Below are 25,090 nucleotides of genomic sequence, written 5' to 3'. Positions count from 1 at the left end.
ATTTTAAATAATATAAATGGTATGCACATAACTTAGTATTAAACTACATATAAATCTCAATTGTTATATTTGTCATATTTCATCACTTTTACAGAAGAGCGGTCTCAATTTGTCAACCATATTTCTAAAAGTTAGAACACACTTGCAATAACAATCTTTTGTTGACAGTTTTCTTTTGAATCTGACAAACTTAAAAGATTCTCACCGAGCCATGTCCACTTGGGATAACAACAGCTGTCCTTTATATCTAACTGGAATATATTCTTTGAACTTATGAAAATACTAAAACTTTAAAATTATATGTGTATATAATGTTTGTATGTGTATTTTTCAGTTTAATATAATATATTAAAAATACATTTATATAAAATAAATAGTTTTGGTTAATATATTTTGTCTTTAACTTAAACATAATTGGCACTCCAGAGCCAAGTTGATATTATAATAATTAAGCAAGCTAACAACCAGAAAATTTTATGAACGAACAATGGCTAAGCGACAACAATGTCGTCGAATAAAGATGCTCGCTTCCAAAAGACTACTATTACGCAAATAAAACTGTTCATTAAATTCCTTATTTATGCGTTCGAGGGTTACATTCTTTACACAGGGTTACATTAGAGGGGTCATAAATTTCCGCCCCTTGAGATTTTCCTTATGTTTCTGTTGAATTTTATGATAATTAAATTTTGATTCTATTGAATTCAAACAGGTTGTTGTTGATATTAAGGATTTGTGATCGCCTGCATCTTCGTATGTGTTAACACCAAAAGACTATGATCATAATACTTTTTTTTAATCATGTTCACGCTATATCTCGCACATAGTAGGGAAAGCAAGAGAACCTAGTGTTAAGACACTCCATCTCCCACTTTCTGCCCAATTCTGGACGCCATGCCTTGCCTCGACACCAGAGCAAGACAAGAAATTAAAATATAAATTTTAGTAAATATTTAATTTCCTCGAGTAGGGATCGAACTCTCCAACTTTTAACCAAAGTTATAGTTGTCCTAAATACTGATAAAACCTTTAAGCCTTCAATATCTCAAATCTTAGTTTAATGAAATAAAGACTATAAAAATCAAATTTATATTATAAACTGTATGTGTACACGCAATATAAATTACAACACCGTGTTCCAGGTAACTTACACGTCACATCCCCTCAGATCAAACAATGAAGTTGACAATGGGCAAATAAAAGGCACCCAAGTCTACAATGTGGCCCATTTTTACATCAGAAAATTATCCTCATTCCTCATCTTTTACCTTAAAACTGTTATCTCAGTTAAACATTCTGGTGTTTTCTTAACCAGCAGAGTTTTAAATTCGTTGGAAATGTACTTTAATATAGAAACATCTTCAAAGAGGCCTTTACGTTGACACTGGAGTGGGACGCGGTTCTGACAAAGGAATATTAATGATTGTCTTTATGTTAGAGAATATCAACTTTCTTAAGAAATCTGAGTGTCTTAGAAATATAAGTATCTTTATTAGTATAGAGATACTTAGAATAGATCGTTTGAACTCGAAAACTTTAATCAAAAATATTTATTTTTATATTATTATTTTGTCCTGGTCTTTAAATTAATTGCATAGGGGGTAATGGTAAATATTTGACTAATTTATAGGTCTGTTTACAGAACTGGAATTTTCTCGTACCTGGAATTTGAACCTATAAAGGCATATATCACGATAAAACAAATGCGATATGCTAGTGAATTTCTATACATAATTAATTTTAAAACAGAAATATTCTACATTCTTCACGAGCTTCAAAAGCGTATACTAACAAAAATATAATGATACCGCATAACCTACATATTTTTGTATTGAAATTAACAAAAAGCAATTCATAGAAAAGTATGAAATAAAAATAAATCGTATGGAAACATTATACAACTGCAGGTTACGAAAAAAAGTCAATTGCCGTGTGAGTGACAATTTAATGAAGTGTTGGGCCATTGTGCAATTGTAGGCGAGGTTATTAAAAGTTAACACCTAATGAATGGTGGCTTGATGAATAGTCGGTGTCGTAACGTACGACTAACTTTGTTTGAATTGGTTTCATCTGACAAATAAAATGTTGTATCTCTAAATCTTTATCTTCTATTTTATTTTGCAATCGATATTAATAGATCAAATCAAATATGAACATTATAATTATATAGAAAATATAGAAAATAATATAGAATTTTGTGATATAATCAAGTGTTAGAGAAAATGTTTTGTACCGAGTTCGAGAGGAATCTACAAAATCTATATTATAATTGTTATTTTTTTATCTTCTTTAATAAAATAGAAATTATATACATAAAAGTTAGCATATGCACATAATATACGAGTACACAGCAGGGTTAAGCTTTCATGTCCATTATAATTCTTTGCAGCTTCTCGCTTTACTCCGTAGCAGGATAGGCAGAGGGAACAGACACTCCGTTCCATATATTTCGCATAAAAATTGAAGATCTGACAGTGTCTAATTTACATGTCGTGTTTTGAATTTCATTTTCATGTTATATACTCAGTAGCTTGTGCAAATTACTCGATACATAAATTACATTAAACATTAGAGTAATTCTGATGTTGGTATTTTGTCGTTTGTAAGTTCCATTAGGAGGTAATTAATCATAAGTAAATCATCTTTAACAGCGTGTAGTAATATGCTAAGATCGAAGTGAAGCTTCTCTATATTTGTTTGTATTTAAAATCACTTTATCTCTATAAAATTAGTAAAATATTATAATTAAATGAGCTCCAGTCTGTAATACACAACAAGGTAGACAGAGGGAACCTAAAGTTAAGATACTTCGGTTCCCATCTTATGCCGAATTTTAGAAGCATTGCCTGTTCAATGGTGGAACTATATACTTACATAGTGAAAGACAGATGACGCACAGCCAGTAGGTACTACGCGGCGTAGAATGTTTAAATTTTTTATAGTCTGGGGATTGTAGAACTAGAAAAGAATTTCTCACGAGAACAAGAAAAAAATGTAATTTTCAATATTACGTCATACAGTCCACGTAATCGTAATTTTGAGCAAAACTAGTGAAAAATAAAAACTTTAAAATTTGAAAATGGAACAATTAAAAAATAATTTAAAAAACGTCATTTATAAAATCTGAGAATAAAATGTAGGGTTCTTAAGTTATTATTTAAAATAAAAAGCTAAGTTTATTTATATAAGAAAATCTAACATTTTGTATGTGTTGCGATATTGTTTTAATACATAATTTGCACGAAAATTAACCTTTTCTTTACTCCCAATCAATGTTGGTAAAAACAATTTCAATGCATGGTTCTTCTACACAATCTTTATTATCTTTTATGCTGGCCTCAACAATGACCCATAATTTTGTTATTCCTGTCCAAAAGAAAGCTTCTTATACTTTGAGACAAAGACGAAACGTTTTTTGTTTTGTTAGGACAATTGCATATGGAAGGAAGACTATTATACGAACTTTGAATACAGAACAGTTGGTTGTTGTATAAAATGTTTTATGATCGAATACTATTAGCTACTGTAAAGACATAATATATTGAACATATGAAAATAAAGATATAGATAATGGAACTGCCATAATGGGAGTCTTTTACTACTAGGTTCCCAGTTTTTCTCTGGTTACCCTGCCATGTGCGAGACACAGCGGAAGCTAAAAATGATTTTAATCTTTTTTGCTCTTTGCCTCTATACAGTCCAATATTGTACTTTTTTAATAGTGTAGCTATTTTAAAGTCTATTTGTCTATATATATAATTTAAAAATTATACAATATATTATTAAAAAATTAAAAAGTTACGGAACAAATTTATTTTTTATGTATTTTAACTAAGAAGAAAGAACTGTTATTTTATACTTGCACAAATTACATATTGATGTCGTTCTCAGGAGCTTGCCAGTTGTATTTGGTACCGTCCTTTATCAAGATATTCATATAGTAGGGACACCTCAATTATTATCAACGATAGAATGGTAATTTCAGGACAACTATGTAGGTCCATACATAAATTAAGCTATGTAGATTTTATAATTATATTTTAAGTGGCGAATTAATATTATTAATTTCTTAGAGTTTTGGATTGAGTACGACTTACGAACATAGTAAAAGTTTTTTTTTTTTATTTTATTTTTATTAGAGTCAAAATATTATTTAAAAATAAATTGTGAAGAATATATGCAAATCTAACTAAATAATTAGTTTGAAAAGAAACTATAACACTAAAACAGGTAGCTGTATTTTATAATTAAAACAAGATTACTAAAACATAATTTTATCTACGATTCCTTTGTAAATTAACTGTGTTATTTAAAATTCAGCAAGCTCTCGCACTTTGTGATTATGATATGAACTGCTTTAGATGACCGTAGTATTCCAGTCACGTCGCCAGCTGTCCTTTAACACACCTAGCTAGTTTTTATAGAGCCACATTTTTTCAAAATTAAAATATAAAAATGATTTAAAGTTAGGTTAATATATTAAAATGTTTATTATAGAAATCAATATGCTTATTGAAGAATAGATTACAATTATTATTAAGTATTTTATTTATTTAAATGTATTTAATTAATTAATTTGTACTTTTTTAAACAAATAATTAGTAATTAGAAGGATTACAGGTAAATGGAAGAAGATAAAATAAAATATTATATGCAAAAATTATCACAATGGCTTTATTAAAGTATATAAATAGGTATACTGTGTGACTTAATATGGACATTAATTATTTACAAACTATTTACAAATTCACATATTCTACAGCAGTCTTATAGATTTATTTACACCAACATTACGAAATCAACGCTCTCTTTAACGGCTAGAAATTACAAAAATAGTTTAAAATTTTAATTATTTGGTAAAGCGCGCGTTGCATTTATTACAATTTACACAGAAGCTTGACTATAATATAATAGTTTTAATATTAACATTTAGAAGCGTAGACTAGACGAGATAAGCTTGACCTGAACGTTGCGTATCAATTAAAGGAGGCGGTGGCGGCCAGTGCCTGAAGTCCCGCCTCCTGTTTTGGATATTTCCAGCTAATTCTAACGAAGAGTAATCGGAATCGATTGATGAGTATATATGATCCGAAGGCGGTCTACCCTCGGGGCCGTACGCTGACTGAGCGTTCTGTGATCTGTTATCAATAAACTCAGGAGCAGCGGATACATTGTCACCGGGTCCTCTCATTTTTTCGTGAAAAGAAAATGACCTCATCGTCCCGTTTTGCATACCACTTCGCATAGTGTAGGAATTTATGTTATTACGGTAACTTGTTGATTTTGATTTATAATTGCGTTCAGGCATTGCATATCTTAATTTCTGCCAAAATTTGTTATGTCCCCATTTTATTCGTAAGCTTGTTTTTAAATAGGGTCGTAATTCTGGGTCCCTTTCTGCTTCAGTTAAAATTGAATTATCTTCAATAAGAACTAACGTATAAATTCTTCTTTTTAATATATTATGCAGAGCTTGCCTAAACTCGTATCGAGACCATTCAGTTTCTAAGAAATTTCTTGTTAAGACAATAATTATTCTTTTGGACGCTTCGGCCGCCTCCGGTAGTGGTAAAGTATATTGCATATAAGCTGCACCATGCTGCGGAATATCTCTGTAATGTAAACAAAGATGATATGATGGACTGCCGTTTTCTAATTCAGCAGCCAGCATCTGGATAACGAAGTCATCATCTTTGGGGCTGTAGCATATGTATGCATCGTACAGCTTGTCTGTGTTGTCATAGGCCCCTGCGAAGGGAAGGAATCTTATACCACAACTAGTGTAAAGCCATATTCGGAGTGTGTCTCTAAATAAAAATATTAGGAGTGCTATGAGAATTATTAAGGTAAATCCTGTGAACGTTGTTACCATCATTGGCATGTAGTTTGAAATTAACATGTTATCGATTCCTGATTCACTTGCGTAATAATCACTACATATAGTTCCATTAAGATTTAACTCCTTTCTTTGTGATGATGGGCTCTCTAAATTAATGCACCATACATCTGATATATCTACAATTTTGGGAACATTTTCTGATATATACGCCGTTAGTCTCTGTAAATAACGACATTTACATGACCACATATTGTTTCCAATCGAGAGACTATTTAAATGTCTATTTATTGTTAAACTCCATACAGTAAAATCTACTAATCTATTTCCATCTAGTCTTAATATTTTTAATGAGAGAAGAGGTGAAAATGTTTTATTATCTATATGACTTATAAAGTTATCTTGTAAATAAAGTTCTGTGAGTTGCGTCAAATGTTCGAATTCGTAACCATTTAAATGCTCCAACTTATTATTTCCCAGATGTAATATAATGAGAGACGATAAGCCAGCAAATGTTCTATTATGTATATTTTCAACTTTGCTTGAATTTACATAAAGTGATCTCATATTTTTTCTGCCTATGAATGCATAATTTTGCAATTCTTTAAAGTCATTCCCATCCAAATAGACCTCGGTTGCGTCCATAGGAATTTTTTCAGGTATTTCTGAAACGCTTTGACTAGAACAATCGACTACGTTTGTGTGCCATGTAGGATCGTGGTAACAAGAGCAGTTGTTGGGGCAAGTCATTTGGCAATCGCACGCGACGTAGTCACAACAATGGCATAGCGTAAAGCAATGTGTTTCATATGTGCACAAAAAATCTGTTGATTTTAGATTACTTAGAGGAACATGTGTAACTCCCCTTGTATGAGTCATCTTACACAAAATATTCTCAAGATCCATTATTCTAGGGTGTTGTCTGGTGGCAGTCATATTGTTTATTAATGGTAGCCATTCCATTGAGCAATCGCAATCAAACGGATTTCCTCCTATATAGAACTCTGGCAACGACTTGTTCAAGGGGACTGGAGATAACCGGAGGCTGTTTATATCTAAATGAGATATCTCATTTGCGTAAATATCAACTCTAGTAAGATTACGTTTCTCCATAAATGTGTTCACTTGAATATTGTTAATTTGGTTATTGTTTATGAATAGTAGTTCTACGCTGTTTGGAATTGCTAACGGAGATATTTCTCCAATATGATTATGGCTTACGTCTAGAGTTTTTATGCGTAATCCATTTTGAAGCTTATAATAATTACCCAAGTATACTATGAAATTACTATGGATATCAAGCCATTTCAGGTTACTGGGTATAAAGGCGTAATCAAACCAATTTATGTTATTTTCTGACAAGTTAAGCCAAAGTAAGCTCATTAAAGTAGAAAATACGCCATTTATGTCAGTTATGTAGTTTCCATCTAAACGTATAGCTTCTAATTGTTTATTACGCTGAAAACTACCTCGTTCAATGCCATAGATTTTATTTTTCGCTAAGTTTAGGACTTGTAAACTAGGTAAATCCCAAAACATTCCAACACTAAGATTTCCAATTTGATTATCAATTAATCTCAATCCGGTTAATTGTTCTAGATTTTTAAATGAACCATTTTTTATATCAGATATAAGATTTTCACCCAGGTCTAATGTTTTTAAAAGAGATAATTCCCATATCGCGTTAGGTACATCTGTTAATTGATTCGAGCTGAGATCTAATTCTTTTAAATCAGAGCAATTCTTAAACGCTTTTGGGTTTATGTTGATGAGTAAGTTATTATTTAAGTTTAATTTACTCAATACGAATAAACCATTAAAGAGATATTCATCAATTGTATGTAACCGATTTTCAGCCAAATTTAAAGTATGTAAATTATATAAGGGAAGAAATGTGTTCTCTTCAATATATCCAATAGAGTTGTTTCTTAAGTCTAATATTTGAAGAAAGAATAAATCCTTGAACGTCTTACCATCTATCCTTGTCAAGGCATTATTGGATAAATTCAGAATGACTAAGCGTATAAGGCCAATAAATGTTCCGCCATCAATGTGAGCACTTGAAAGTTGATTGTTAGATAGATCTAAGACAAGCAGCTGTTCTAATCGGTGAAAAACGCCTCGAGCTAATTCAAACAGCAGGTTATTATTTAAATATATTTCTCGCAACTCTTTCGTATTAGCAAACGTACCCTCGGGTATCGACTGCAGGTGGTTATGGGAAATATTTAAAATACGCAAAGAAATAAGTCCATTAAATATTTCACTAGATAGGTCACTTATATTATTATACTGTAATCTAAGTTCTTGAAGACGTCGTAATCCCGATAATTCAGAGTCATCACTTAATGATTTAAGTTCATTATAACTAAGATCTAAGCTTCTTAGTCCCGATCCACAACTTTTTCCGAAACCAACACGATCGATACTTTTAATTTTGTTGTGAGTAACGTTTAATACTTGCAAATTATCCAAAGGACAAAACACATCTGATGGTATAACTTTCAGATTATTTTCTCCCAAGTCGAGTGTCTGCAACTCACGCAAGCCGTTAAAAGTGCCGAGTGAAAGATCTAAGTTTTTATGTTGACTCCAGTCGAAGTTTTTAGATCTTATTGATAATTCCTTAAGCTTGGATAATCCTTCGAAAGCGTTGCCTGGTACTCGAAGTAGTTTGCAGTTGAGAAGGGTGAGCTCTTCTAACGTTGAAAATCTTTGAAAATAGTTTGCCTCGAGAAAACTTTCAAATAGTAGCAGCTGGTTGCACTCAACGGTCAGACGTTTTGTGTTCTCCGAAGGTGCAGATGTGAGACTGGATCCATTAGACTCAAGAGTTCGCACGTGACACAAAGTAGTCCCTTTATCACCATTTATATCTCTTCTACAATTATCTAAACCTTTGGGAACATACGCGGCAATCACACCCAAAGTCACTAACAAAAGAGTCACCAATTGAAACATTTTCTATATACATTTGTCTTTAATCAGATTTAAAGTTGTGCTCATTCACTTCCACACTGTATCAAATTTTGTTCGTATTCACTGGTTTGTTATACACTTCACTGATCAATGTTTACATTGCGGCGTACGGACGACGTATAAGCTGGGGCGACGCGGACGCGTGCCTTCCCCATGGTGGGCTATGTCCGGACTGACGAGGCGGCCCGACCGTAGGCGAGCGAGTGGTGTGCTCCACCTCGCCCCTCTGGCTCTACGCCCCCCGCGCCCTAACGTCTCTACATAGTTACGCGTTGCATGGCGCCACTCGCGCGCCCGAGCGCTCTCGCACAATTATGTAATGTTTTCTTAATCGAGCCACCTCGCATCCGCTTAAAAAAGGAACCGTTCAGCTGTAGAATTGTAAATGCATTGATAAGTTTTTTAAATAGTTCTCCTGCAATTTAATAGCATTTAATTTCAATATTCTTGCAGTGATATAATATATTTTTGCAAGAAATTAAGTAATAATATTATTACTAGAATTTTTTATATATTTTTTTTATTAATATTTTATAATTACTATCAGTTTTAAAAGTGTCACCAGATAAGGGACATCAAAGTGACACTCACACAAGGAAACAGTGCAGTTATTTTACTTCAGGCACCCTTAATTCTTTTTGTCGTCATCTATTGAATTCCCTACTCACATACTTTGCTAAGGACACCCAATAAAGCTTGTTCAGTGCCGTGTACCCCTCAACATATTGTGTATAAAGTATCGTATTGAATTTTCAAACGGATAGCTGCTGTTTTCGGGCTTCGAATTCCAGTATCTCGTAAGTGCTTAAAAGGTGGGAAGTTAGTTGGAATTGTTAATTTAATTTTGCTTTTCGACACGTAAAGTTGTATACGATGTTAAAAGTTAGCTACATAGTGAAAATACAGTAAAAGATTTAAATTTTAAAATAAATGTTCGTTGTTTTTTTACATACTATACCTATTAATAATTTAAATCTCTAATGTATAGTTGAATTATTTAAATCATTTTAAATATTATAACAATTTTGAAAGTATAATTTCTAACTATATTTTTGATATATCATGATTTCAGAGCAGCTATTACAAAATGTTGCCATTATGAGCGCTGAAAGATAACAAAAACTGCGACATTAAACGAGAACTTTCTCCACTTAAGTGATAAAACACGAAGACATACCAAAAAACACTTCAAGTAGTCTAATATCCTCAATATTAATGTCTTTTGGCTCGGCGTCTTGTATCAAAACTTTTATACGTCGAGAGTTCTTAGCTAGCTTGATAAATGACTTCTCTCAGTTTCTGAACTTCCTAGTGTGTTTTTTCACTATATTTGAAGGCTGCGACAAGGTTAGCTGAACGTGCTTCGGATATCCAATACTGTTTACTAACACAGTTATCTCGTACGTCTCCCTTACAAAAATCTCTTCGTTTATTACGTTTTACTTCCCTAACTTAGTTTGTTGTTTAAATATTTGAGTGTGTAGTTCCTTATTTTGTTATTTTCATGTAATTCTATTGTGAGGCTTTCTTTGTACCGAAGAACCTACTTATTATAGTGTCAGCTAACATACTCGTATATATAAAAAAACAAATTAAAATTACCTTTGATATTTTTTTATTAGTTAGAGACAAATTATTATTAACATTAAATATTTCTCTATCATACAATCTTCTCAACAAAGATTCCGATATAATAGAAGTTCTAACGAGAGAATGATCGTTGGTAATGGATTTTATCAGGCCCATTAACTGAGACGACATGACTTTGCATACCTTAAACGATTCTAATTAAAATGCACATTTTACTGCTTGGAAGCATCTATTGTTATCTACGATCGAATTGCGTAGGAATATTTAATATTAATTTAAATAGAGTTCTGGACTAATTTGGTTTTTATATCTCTTTAGTGAATAGTTAAGGTGAAACTGATTGGTGAACTTGTATAGAATTTTTATAATAACTTAACATATTAGAAATATTATTATGAATTTATTTAGATCTATATATATTTATTACAAATTCATTAAATATTTTTTAAATAATATGTTTGTTTTTTAATATCCTCACAAATCTCATATGACATTTACTACAAAGGGTTCATAAATTGAATGACGTACACACGCGCATGCGGCGCCTCGAGCCAGTCTTTAATTCTTCTTACATGTCTATCAGTAAACGTACGAGTGTTCGTGGTGCCACTGTATCAAGTTCTATGAGATCAAAAGCATGGATTATAAGAGGGAATTCATAAAAGTAATTACATGTAAATAATCGAATTATAAAAAATATCATGTCGTAGCATCTTACTTATTTATATGCTTAATAATATTAAAGTTAGTAGGTAAAGGCTGTCGTGGAGCAGTGGGTATCGTCTATCTGTAAATATCCATAGTTTTGGGTTCGATGGCCACTCAAGGGAATAAATAGTTTATTTTCTCGCTCTACACATAATATTTAGTATTTTGGCGGTAATCTGAGAACGCGCTATGTTAGTAGATTCTCTTTGCTTACTCTGCTGAAGTTAAACTGAAACTGATAGTTTGTATGTTTCAATAAGGTTTTTGTATCTACAGTATTTTATTTTTTGTAAAACTATAAACTGTAAAGATGCAATATTGATGTAAAAATAAAATTTGAATTAATTATGAAATCCTAAATTCAGGTAGGATTTCTGTTCAATTTACTTAATTTTCACATCTAATGTAATTATATGTGTGTTATTTATGAACACATGTATAATATATAACATTCCAATAGGAGCATAATGAGACTTCAATAAATTAAAAAATATATATATAATTATAGCAAAAATATCTCACATCCTATGAAGTAGGCAAGTACATATCAGAATAAAATACACATATATCTATAGAGAAATCTCTAATCGACACCTGCGGCTTCGATACATTGAATGCCAGCAACAAGGGCCATTGCGTGTTCCATTCAAATTATACAGATACTTTAAGCCGACATAATTTAATGCGTATGTATTTAGAGTAGGCTTAGTTTATCTGTATAGGTCCACCGATATTATTTGTATTTTTTATATTTCAAGGTTTTTTTCTTTTTTATTATATTCATGTTAGGTAAATAGCTACTGTAACTAATATTGTGTGTTACGTAGAGATTTTACTTTGTTATTATTATATTAAAAAAAACCGGCCAAGAGCCGTAGTCTCCGAGAAAATTGACTGTGACATACGGATGGACGGATGGACAAAAATTATAAGAGTTCCACTTTTTGCAATTTGCTCAAATATTTGAGCAATTGTGTTTATTAAATGTTTAAATAATAATCTGTTTTATATGTATTAAAAAGTATCTAAGATTTCGCATTCATTTGGCGCAACGAAGACGTAATTGCATATCAGAATAAATGTATAAATAAGCCATTATTGCACTAAATGAGCTATATATTTTTGATCTATTTACTATCCAATATCTAACATTTTTTTTTTGATAAATCTTCTAACTTTGATTATGAAATTATCATCCAATATTTTTAATCACTATAATTTTACAATGTCGTGTAGTGTAAAACTCTTTCCCCTAAAGGCGATACCATAACCCATCTATATCGGCAATCGACCGCAGACAATGCAAAATTCAGTACTTAAATCTAACCAGTAGATGGTGGTTCGATAGGAAATGATATTTCTATACGAATGATTCTACATTACCTTCTAGTATTAGTTCATAGTAGATTTTTTCTATATATCGGAATATATTACATACTGAGCTGAAAAATACCATTACAGGAATGAACCTACAGCTGTTTTGCTTATAGTCAAGCAGCGATCCTATAGCGTCTCTATAGCGTCCTATAGCGCTATTATGGCGTTAGTGCATATGTAATGTACAAGATATTAAATAATTAAATTTATTTAATGTTCCATTGAAAACTAACTAAATAAATCTTAATCTTACATGTACAAATTAAACCCTGTACAGTAATTGAGTTCGTACAAAGGATATTAACAGAAGATTGCTCGTGGAACTCCAACTTCGATCACTTTGTATAGTTCCAATAGTTGATATCCGAATGTAGATTAAGCAGAATCAGTTCAGTAGGACAGTCAAGTGTGGGATTGATTAAAGTAGTTCGCGCTGTTTGTACTCGTGGAAGGTAGTTGTTACTAATATGTTATGTAAGTAATTGACGAATGTGGGCTTTGGTTAGTTTAGTACAGTGCGTAGGTTGGCGCGTGAACAATATATAAGGATAAAAAATAATTATTATGTAGGATTATTATTATGTGAAGAATGTAGTGTCTTAACTCTTGGTCCCTTTAGCCTATCCTGCTGTTTGGGAAAAAGCACGAAGCTGCTTTTTAGGAGCTTCGTGCTTTAATTAATGAATTCATCTACTATAGTCAACGAATCGGGGATATGTTAATAAATTAAATAGAACAGTTCCCCTGAGTGGGAATCGTATATAGAACAGTCACAATTACAGTCAGAGGATGTGCCTTTGCGCCACAAGAGCTCCAATTAAATTCTCATTCAAAATTCTCAAATTAATTAAACTCAAACATTCAATCATTAAGTTCCTGGTACATTTACATATTAAATATTTTATTTTATTAACTCTCTCAGGCTCCTTACAGTAAAATCAATCTACAGAGTTTCAAATACATTCATATGAGTGTAAACACCGAGGCATATTTGCTCTGTTTCCAATCAAACGTTCATTAAAACTTTCTTAATTTTAATTGCAATATATCTGATATCAGTTTATTGAAGGAATTTGTATTTCATCAAGTAAAAACGATGTTTTAAGATGGCGCTTGTATAATATTGTTTTAGGATTCAATAAGTTTTATTGAAGGCTTGAAGTTGTTAAGAAGTTCAAAGTTTAGAAATTTTAACCTAATTTTCGTAGCCGTCGTGGCGTAGTGGGGCAATATTTGACTGAAATCGTGATATGTGGGTTTGATGAGTTTATATTTATTTCCCTGCTTACAAGCGGCTGATTTTAGGCAAATAGTTGATAACGGGCACATTAGGGCTCATATTTATGTGGTGCTCTCAACTCTGAGATCCATCTTGAGAGCGATCTCAGGGTTGAGTGCGACTTATAAGCATAGATTTTTTTACCCATTCCTGTATAGATATACAAAGACAGAAATAAAAAGAGAACTAAATTTAAATTTGAGAATGATCCTATTGACTATCTCCATAATTATATTTGTTATTAAAACAAAATATTCTTAACAGTTTAAAATTACTTTTTTATATATTTATATTTTTTTTATCATCGTCACACTGTATCCCACATATAGCGTAGTAAGCAAAGGAAACCTATTGTTAAGATAATATTGAATGTGAAAATATTAACAAATAATAATTTATTCCCCGAGTGGGGATCGACCGCACGACCGTCATGTTACGACGACGGCCTCAAGTATTTATAATATTAATACAAAATATATAGTTGTACATAATTTTAACTGGCTGTGCAAGGTAATGTTTGCAGTTAATTATGGTAATAGATTGCAGTATCAACACAGTCCTGTCTCAGACTGTTTACATTCTGAGTTCCGGAATATTCGAAATTTGTTGAAGCAATTTTGGTTCGCCGTAACTGAGACGTGGTTTCGTTGAGACTTTGAATTAATAAGGCATTAAGGGTGCTTCCTTATGCTATTTGATTTAGCAAGTTTGTTTTGAATAGAGCCATTGTTTTATTAGTTAGGTAAAAGGTATTTAGTGATTAATACGGCGCTTATTTATATATGAAGCCAGTCGTGGCGCAGAGGCACCAGCTTCGATTGTATACGCGACAGGTTTGTGGGTTTGATTCCATTTGAAGCTGTAGTATATATTTATCAATAGCGTTATTTTATTAACCTTTATGATCCAGTAGAAAAATATTACATATTTTATACTCGTATATTATTGACTTGGCTAACAACATATTTTTTATATCTTATTAGTAACTAACTCCAAATGTGATTAAAAGCTTAATGTAACTAAGTTTGATTGATGAATACTGTTTATTGCATATTTTCACGACGGATTAGGGGTATTTATATATGCTTATATATCCTTAATAGAAATAAATATATACTTAAAATACTTAAGGCCCTCGTGGCGTATCGGCACAGAGTCCGACCATACACGCAACGGAAACGGCGTAGAGTTCCGTTTCTTGACTAATATTTAAAAGTAAGTACAACTAAAAAATATTATATTATATACTTGAATATATAACGGAAATTCAAAATACTACAGCGTTCACGTTAAGCGTTGACCGGCTGCCCGTGACAATAAAATATTGATTGAATTCTAAAATCTGTGCCCGAAGCCTAGCTGCCGATATTTTATCCTCTAAAAACTACATGCCATATTTGTCGAAAGCTTTTTTGTTTCTCAATAAGTCAAATCCAGTTGAAATATATGTCTGATTGACACAGTCAGTGTATTTATTACGAGATTACTTTAAATAAAAATAAAAGTTAAAATATAATTATATTTACATTATGATGTTTCAATTTTACTTTATAGTTATTGATTAAATTCAATTCGTTTCTTTTGGATTTGGTAAATTTAAAAAATATAAGAACAAAAAACCAACTTATTCAACATGGGTCCAAGCTGGACACTGTCGTCTCAACTTTCATACATTGTTAACGAAATTTTTTGTAACAGAACGAAATCTCAAAAAAATGGCTACCGTTTGTTGCTCATTGCTTACAAACGGTTATATAAAAAACTGCACCCTAAATCCAATTATATGAAACATTATAGACGAAAATATACAGCTTAGCGACTAAAGTAGCGAAATATATACAATTCAATATTTCTTTTTACTTATTCTCATGACTTTTTGTGAGAAGACAAAAGATGTTCTTTTGTTTTTTGTTAAGTGCATTTCATTTCGGATGTCTTAGGTAGTATAAATAATTCATCATCACGCGTAGGAATCGCCGCTCGAGTAGAAGTTTATTGTTCAAGACGCATCGGTCTCATCTTTATAAAAGAAAAACGACCTTACAAGTTTGCTGTTTCTTCTATAAGTTTTTTAAAGTAGTAAGTTTCGTTCTGACTTTTATAAATTTAATGTTGAGAGCGCTTCATAACGGTTATATTGCAATAATTTCTGCTATTGAAAAGTTGAAGAGAAAGAGAGGAGAAAAGTTTTTTTTGCTTTGAATATATTATATCATATCTAATTTTAATGAATAAAATACCATCTATTTAGTTTTTTTTAATAAAAAATAAATCTTTAATCATACTTACACAGATGTAAAAGTTTAGTAAAGAAAGTCGAGGTTTTAACTAGAATGCAAATTTAATAGCTCCCGTTGATTTACATGTCTATAGGAACTAAAATTATGTAATCCTGTACACAAAAGGAACTTCACTGATACTGCTTCTTATTTTATCTGGAAATTCAATAACTTATTGAGATTCATATTATAAAATCATGAATTAAGATAAACTTTTCTTGAAAGTAAAAAATAAATTACTTTTTACAGAATTTGTGAATTATTGTTATTAACACTGACTGCTTGTTTTAAAGCTTATTTTACTTTTAATATTCCTTTTATTATTATAACAATTTCAATCAAATATATTAGAGAAGTTTTAAACGTATAATTTTTTTATGAATGGCAATGCGGGATATGCGAGTTGAAATTCCGCTAATTTATTTTTCTTACAAAACATTTTCTTATATTGAATAACGTTTAAAATCGAAAAATTACTTTAAAATAACACCCAATCAATTATATCAATATATCACTCAATTCGTAATACCAATAAACGTGTTACTTCGAATTGTTAATAGGCGTGCTACAATGTAAATTTACTATACTTCCCTTTTCAAGTTGTACATTTCCTCGGCCGTTGTAAATAAGGCTTTAAAAATGTACCGGCCAACAATATCCCACGCTTGTTACTTAAGCTGTATAATAACTTCACTACAATTACTTTTAGGTTTGTTATTTGGTTATGGCTATCGTTTGTCTCCTTATATTATTAGTAGGGCGTTCTTTGTTTAGCCAGAGCGAGAAATGTAAACATTTAATTCCCCCGACTGGGAATCGATCTCACAACCTTCGCGTTTGCACGATTGTGCATGTTTTCTCGAAAAAAATGGGAAAATACAAAAATATAAAAACATTCAGTATTTGAACACAACAAAACTATTTAATTTAATATTTAATAGTTTCTTTGTTATAATTTTTTTATTGCCCTTAATGATCGCCAAAAATATATAAAGGACTAGCATTATTATATACAAAAAATGAAAAAGTTTAATAACGCACAGAAAAAGATTCAAAATTATGCTTCCTCATATCATGTTATTACAAACGGTGAGTGTAGATACTTGCTGCAAAGTATAATAACGTATGTGACATTTTTTTAAATTAGTTTCATTTCTGACTTTTTCTATTATCCACCCTCGATGCGATACATATCCAGTGATTTTGATTAATAAATAAGCTTTTTTTTTCTGGTGTAAAATACTCACTTTGTGATTTTTTGTGATAAGTATAACATTATTGTATCACTACATATTCCACTTTGAATCCCTTTAAGAATTTTATGCATTACATAATGAAATTTAAACATAAAAGTTCCAATATGACTCGTTATTATATGTAATTTAAATATAAATATAATTTTTTCTTTATATTTTTTACCAAAATAATGTTGCCAGTTACGTTATTGTACAATGTTCCATAGTCGTATACTCCGGCGAGACGCATTGAATATATTTCACAGCGAACGAAGCCTTATCCTGCGAAAATGAATATTAATTCGGAACAACTGAGTGCTGTACACTGCGCAAGTTTGCATATTATGATGCACTAGTTGTTTGAACATGCAATTATAATGGGACAAAGACGTGTGCGAGTTATGTTATTAACTAAGCGCAAGGTAAGCTGTGGATTAGAAAATATTTAGCTTTTTATTTGTTATTTATAGTTATTTCTTAATGAATGTTATTTTTAGTAGTGGTAAGATAAGGCACGGCGTTGAGTTTCGCCACTTATTCTATAACGTCCCGAGTTGCAAATTACAGATTGCGAAATTTCTGCCTACCCTGCTATAGGAAAACGCACAAAACTGAAAAAAAACTATATTAACTAACCCCCGGAATATGAATCCACAACCAACGTTGTTCAGTAAAATCTAGCAATACTATAGCATTACGTACGATCGTTAATGAATATTATTACCAAGTTAATTATACATATAATATTCGTGAACTTAAACATATTATATAATAGCCTGAAACGTAAACCAGGCATAATTCATATAAGTATGTACGTACATATATATATGTAACTCGTAAGCTTAAGCAAAGATTAATGAGAGCCGTCAGTGTATGCACTGCCGGTGCAGCATTAAAAGAAAATTAACGGAATTTGATGCATGGATTATGCAAATTACTCATATCCGACAAAGTTCTTTGTTGTCACGTTCCTTGGGTGTATTATCTGTATGTATGTATTGTTTTTTGTTTTGTTTTCTTGTATGGTACGTAAGTACATGCTATGGTTTAATATTTTTCTACCTAATGGGAATATTGTTTATAGATTGTTACTTAAATTATATGTATCAGAGTCAGGGAATCTATTCACCAATTTACATACTAATATTTTTTTTTCAGCTCCAAACAGTATACCGCATATAGCAGGTAGAGGGTCTAGTCTTAAAATATTTCGTTGTCCACATTTTGCCAAATTCCTGAGCCATTGTTGGCGGAACTCAACGCCGCGCTTTGCTTCATTACCGGGAATCGAACCCACATCAGTCGCGTTTACAGTCGCGTGTGTGCTCCTGCACTAAGACAGCTTTCCTATTACATTCTTTTATTCATTATTTAAATATCATTTTTATTTAACATTTCAATAGTATTTTCTTATAAAAAATTCTACTGGTGAAACCGCATCGGGGTCTCTAATTCTTAGTATTTTTATAGTCTTGCTAGGATAAAATTTAATAGCTACCTGCCAGCAATTATCATTTTTGCACCCCTCTACGAGATTATGGTCTCCTAAAACAATGATTTACATGAAGCCTTATTTTCTTATTATGGGGGAGTAACATTATAATCTGCTCGGATATCTATACTGATTTGATAATAACAAAGTGGAGGGGAAGATGAGAGCCAGAGGGCGAACTGAGTGCGAAATGTTTGTATATTTTCATAATATTAAGGGACTATATCTATAGATGTAGCAAGGAGGCTTTCATCAAATTACACTCTGGGGAAGAAATCTCTTATTAGAACATTATATTATTATTACTGTTATAACTATAAGATACTTGTAAGAACTTTATAAGGCTGTATTATACTTTGAAAATATGTACTCGTATGTACCTATATCGTCTACTCGTATTCATGTTATATCTTTCTTACGTTATACAGTGTATTTAGAGAAGATCATACGTTCAAAACATGTTTTTTTTTAACTTTACACTGTTCCCGCATTCAGCAGGGTAGACAGAGTGAACCTAGTGTACACTGCGTTGTCCATTTTCCGCTGTAATTTGGAGGCATTGCGTGTTTAGTGAAAATATTAAATATTTAATGAACGTATCACATGTTATAAGCATTATCCGTTATAATTTGTATGGAATTTAATTTTATTGAGTTGACTTTTTAATAGAGATAATAAGGTAACTAAAACTAGAACTAAAACAATATTTTTTAATTATACTTAATTTGAAGCGCAAGCTATATCAATAGAACTATTTGACTAATTAAAAGGAAAGCTAGCTTCGCTTGCACACTAAAAAGTACTTATGAAATTTCAAGAATCATAGTGATTCCCAAATGAACTGAAAAACATGATCAAAAATGTTTACGCTTACTTTGAGTTCTCAATTTTACCTTATTCTGCTAAAAATCGTCGATTTTGCATATTTATTGAAAACACAAGGTAGAGCTCTTAAAATCTAACAAATGTAACAAAATTAGCATGAACAAAATGCAATAGACTGTATTCCTACGGGAGCTCTGGAAGCGGAACACAATGTTTAGAAATAACAAAACTAAAGTGAACCAAATTTACTGACTTAATGCATGAAGTGTTGTAATTTTGGATGTGCGCCGAAGGGAATCGAGTGTTTATCTTGTATATTGAATATTTTTAATGGAAGTGCTTATATTTAACAAGGTATATATAGTTGGGTTTAAAATGACAATATTGTATAACGAAATGCCTGGTGGTTTATAATAGACTAGCGGACCCTGCACCCTTAGGGGGAGAATTCTAGAAAACGACGAAACACGTGTTCAATTAAATATTTTTAAAAGTCTAAATTTCAAATTTTACAAAAATCGGTGCCGATTTAAATTTTTTCCATACAAACTTTCAACCCCTATTTCCCCCCTTTAGGGTTAAAATTTTTCAAAATCCCTTCTTAGTGGATGTCCAGATTACGAAAGTAAACATCTGTCCAAATTTCACGTTTCTACGCACAGCGGTTACGGTTGTGCGTGCGTCTTACCTCAGTCAGTGAAGACAAGTCCTTTTATATATATAGATTGTACGTAAATTGGGATATTTTTTATTAAAATTATTATTAAATTTTTAGCTAGTTAAAAAAAACAATGTTTAAGTTCTACAAATTATATCCATTAAATATATATAACATTGAAATGTGTGTCTGTGATTTTAAATTAACAGTTTTTCAAGGGCATACTATAATAACCAACGAATTTTCCCTCAACACACTTAGATAATATTAAATAAATAAAAAAGGCAGGTGAAGCCCTGCGCGGTCTGCTCATTTTATAATAAATTCTTACTCTTTTAATATACTTACACAAGCTCGTAATTTTTTATAGTAACTTAAGTTGCAACAATAATTTAGGATCTCACACGTAAAATTCCAGCAGGAGTTCCTTTGCCGCGTCGGTGTCTCGGACGCTTTTAATGCAAATTTTATTTATTCATGTAAATTAATATCTATTCGCCAAGACACCCAGTGAGGCGGGAAATTGAGTACGTGCAAAAATAAAGCAGGAACGGGCTTACAAATACCGCCAGTGGCCCCCAATTAGAATACGTACCTACGTACCCTTACGTTGTTTGTTATTCAGTTGTAAAATGACATTGTAGTGACACGAACACCCTTGTTTCAGATGGCAGTGGGACTATTGAATTATATTATTGAAAATTGAATACGTTTTTAAATATTGGGGTTATTATTTTATTTTTGATGAGATGAAACTTTTTTTTATTCATGTTGACAATAATTTTAAGCAGTGATTGCGCTTTTTTTTTAAAACTATGATTGAGAAAAGCAATGTTAACTAAAATATGTCAACAAATTAAGAAAATAACATGACATTTCTATAAATATTTTTTTAAACAACACAGTTGAATTTAAATTGAATTTTTATTCAAAAATTACTTCTTTCATCTCTTACGTTATATATAAATATCAATACCTAATAATTTGCAAAAAGAAATTGAAATTTTATTTACTTGACAAAATTGAAAATTGAAACGGATCCTCTAAAACAATATCAATATAACATAAGTAAGTCACGTAGGTACAATATTATTTATTGAATACCCTTCTTAGATGACTGGTAGGAAGTTTTCCGTGCACCATTTACTTTGAAAGGGGTTCACATTAATTGTGATGTCACTTGTGGAACGGTCCGTCAGGTTTATGACGCTTTTCCTCATCAAATTTCCGTTTCGTATTATATTATAAAATGTATTGTAATACAACGTATCTGAAATGTAATGCAAACAATTGAAGTATCTTAAAGATCCTATTTTCTTCTAAAGAGAGGAGAACAGAGTGTCTTGGCTCTCGGTTCGTTCTGCTTAGCTTATTATGAAGCAAGATGATTAATATTTATTTTTAAAATTTTTCGAAGTAGGTAAATTTGTAGTGATCGTATGTTCAATTTAGTTATAAGGTAATAAGGTGCTAGGTAATATATTGCTAGTTGGTTTGGCTTACATTCCAATAATACTTTTTTTTATAATTATGAACTATCCATTCTATTTATTAATTCCACTTGCGCCATAATAACGAAAGTAGAATAATAAAATAAAAATATTTATTAACCCTCCCAATGTACAACAATTAGGACTCTAAATACAAATTTCACTTCTCTACGTCAAATAGTCAATTTATCTTATATAACAGTTTCCTACAACTACTAGGTTATCTGGAAACGGTTCAATGGGTTCAATGAGGGCTTATTTGTGTCAGTACGGCTTTTGTTCTTAAGCGCTTGGCATACGTTTGTGAATAGTCCTGCCAACTGGATTTTAAGGTCGCTGTAAAACTTACTTGGACTGAATCATTTTACTTAGGTATATCTATTATTAAAAAATAAGTTTATAATGAGGCCAGTCGTGGCATACTGTGGCTATAAGCGTGATTGTTTGCCTCCACTCCAAAACGAAGAAATGAAAAGATTAAATAAATCATTAATTTCCCGGAGTAGGAATCGAACCCACACCCAATCGCGTTTACAGAGGACCACGACGGCTGGATATTTCATTGATTCCTATATTTTATTTATTATATACGTAAGTTAATAAAGATAATATCTTATTTCTATAATATATAGAATAGAATTGTAATTAGCGTTCACAATCAAAAGTTACTTATGAATTGCTTTAGCTAGCATCGCCACATGAGGTTTTACGATCAACTGTAAAAGTATATGCCGTCTTAAATGAGACATAAACACAGGGATGTGTAAATGAATGTCTCGCATTTATTTTATTTGAGCCATTAATTCTACGCTTTCGACGCGTTAGGAAGGGAAAATGTCAAATGGAATTTGCTATTGTCCGTTTTCATTGGTTTTTTTCTTTTAGTAAACTACTATTTAGGTTAATATAAAAGCGTTTCTGATAATTGTTATAATTATTTGTTAAGTTATTATTTTCGTAATATAAACGATGATATTAGGCAATATAACAAAAATGCGATACTGGTGAGTTAGAATAGCATCTATGTTTTTTTCACGGATAGCAAGGTAAAACATTCAAATCTCCACTTTCTGCTTAAATTTTGAGACATTGTGGGTTGAGTTGCCGAACTAAACCTTGCGTTTTCTCTACCAGCGAGATACAATGAAAATAACTCGCCCGAGTGGGAATCAAATCCACAACCATCGCGTTTAGTCAATACACCGTTCCATTACGTAAAGACGGCCTTAAACGTCAACACGTTCCAATAGCACATGAATGAAAATATTCAAAATTGTTTAACAATTATAATCCAAAACTTATATCAATAATATAGAAATCAAGGCCGAATAACAGATAAAAGGCTTTATTTTACTTAAGTTTTGTGATTTGCACAATCAACACTAAAGAGAGAACATACCTCCATATTCAAACTACATATACATTATTATAGTATTAATATCCATAAAATTACCCCTCATGAAATTTCAACTTCTCATACATTATCGTCTGTTATTACAGAGTATATTATCCTTGTTCTGCCTCCCCTTGCTGGTGCTTTTCGGAGCCAAAAGGAAAATAGTCTCATAATAATTTGAGTTTTACAATTAAAAGTTTTCTTTATAATAATATAAAAAGAATATAATTTACTTCTGATGTCTGTGTGGTCAACAGTAACTCGAGGAATGGTTTTATTAAAAATATTTTTTATTATGAAAAAAAAATTCAGCATTATGATCCGCTACCAATAATATAAGTAATATTTTTTAAAACAGAGAGAGTAAACAATTAGGTATAAGATAATATTAATTCTGCCTACACTGAATAACCTAAATATTATTTGTGTATACATATATGAAATATTTCAAGTTACCATATTGAAAAACAAAAAAAGACTTATTATTTTATAACTACCCCCCAATTTCAGAACAAGCATACGAATATAATATACAGCAAGCTATTATTGCATAACATTGGTACAGCGTGGAGGCATTATAATTATTATGATGGAGCTAATAACGTTGAAAAATAAGCTCGGCTTAGCCGAACCGAGACAGGGTGTAATAGAGGGGCGGTAGCGTTACTCACTGATATATTGTACCTCATATTACATTTTATTAAGTGCTTTCAGTAGGATGGTGGTTATATTTTGTTTTGTTTTCATTGAAATTTAATATGTCACCTTGTCACGGTGACATATGTGAAATACATAGTTGTTAAAATATATTTAAATATGTACAAGGATTTGATGTCCTAATAAATGTTCTAAGAGAGTATATACGTTTTAAACAAACAATATGAATTAAGATCTAAATATTAATAATCAATTTTCAAATAGGCTTTTATATAAAATATTTAAAACGGCAATTAATATAAAAATGAAGTGTAATTCACAGAGGAAGCTACCACTAATTCAAAAAATAGTCGCTCAATTAATTTAATATGAAAACAAAATGGTACAGAATCTGATAATAAAAATATGTTATAATAGTTACTACATATACTAATTTAATATAATTGAAAATGTAAACTCCAGTAATAAGTTACGTAATATTAGTTCTAACCATTGGAAAATGACACATTTTGAAATACGCTCGTAACTACAAATACACATTTATTGTATTTTTTACATTATATTTTCAGTTTTTGTCACTGAAAAGAAAAAAAATAAGAGAAAAAGAAAATACCCCTCTGTTAAAACACTTCAAGGGGGTTTATTAAAACAAAACTTCTATTTTTCATTAAGTCACAAAGCCGCAGGGCTGTTAGTAAAGGGTAAAACAAAATAACATTAATCTATGTCTCATATCTCATCAGTATATACTTAAATAGATACGAATTACGAGGAGGGGTAAGGCTGTATAATATAGCAAGGGTGCGTCAAGTGACAATCTCATTGCCATCCATTATAAGTGCATCCTTATTCTAAACAATTTCTTAAACAAACAAAGTTTACCTATTTTCTTTATATTTTTCATTTATAAACAATAATATAATTAATGCAGGATATATTTTGTGGCAGGAACACAAGTGTGAGAAAGGTTAAAACGCGATGGTTGTGAGATCGATTCCCACTGGGAGTAATGAAATATTTAATATTTTCAGGTGACGAGATGTAGCGCAGCGTTGAGTTTTGCCCCCAATATGCTTTTTCTCTAGAATTCGGCGAAAAGTGGAGAACGGAAGTGTCTTTAAAGGAACGGAGTGTCTCGTGTCATCTATTTATCTCATGTAAACATAGACCTTCAAATTTGACTTACTTCTTAATGAGTTTTATTGTATTCAAGTATTTGTACTTTCACATAATAAGGACGTTTTATGTATTGAGATCACTTTGTAAATAATTACATTAGTTCATGCTTT

At 31.2% G+C, this 25,090-nt stretch overlaps 1 protein-coding gene across 1 annotated transcript; it reads right to left on the bottom strand.

Annotated features, from left to right (window-relative positions):
- Window positions 1-4,647: 4,647 nt before the first annotated feature.
- LOC146529408 (toll-like receptor 7) lies at window positions 4,648-9,018 on the bottom strand. Its single transcript, XM_085201758.1, has one exon. The coding sequence runs from the start codon at window positions 8,795-8,797 to the stop codon at window positions 4,943-4,945; it is 3,855 nt and encodes a 1,284-aa protein (XP_085057884.1). The 5' UTR covers window positions 8,798-9,018; the 3' UTR covers window positions 4,648-4,942.
- Window positions 9,019-25,090: the final 16,072 nt, after the last annotated feature.

This window comes from Heliconius melpomene, chromosome 18 (assembly GCF_056956725.1).
Source record: "Heliconius melpomene rosina isolate 202511_hmr_F chromosome 18, ASM5695672v1, whole genome shotgun sequence".
NCBI lineage: Eukaryota > Metazoa > Arthropoda > Insecta > Lepidoptera > Nymphalidae > Heliconius > Heliconius melpomene.
This window is presented reverse-complemented; position numbering and strand designations above follow the sequence as displayed.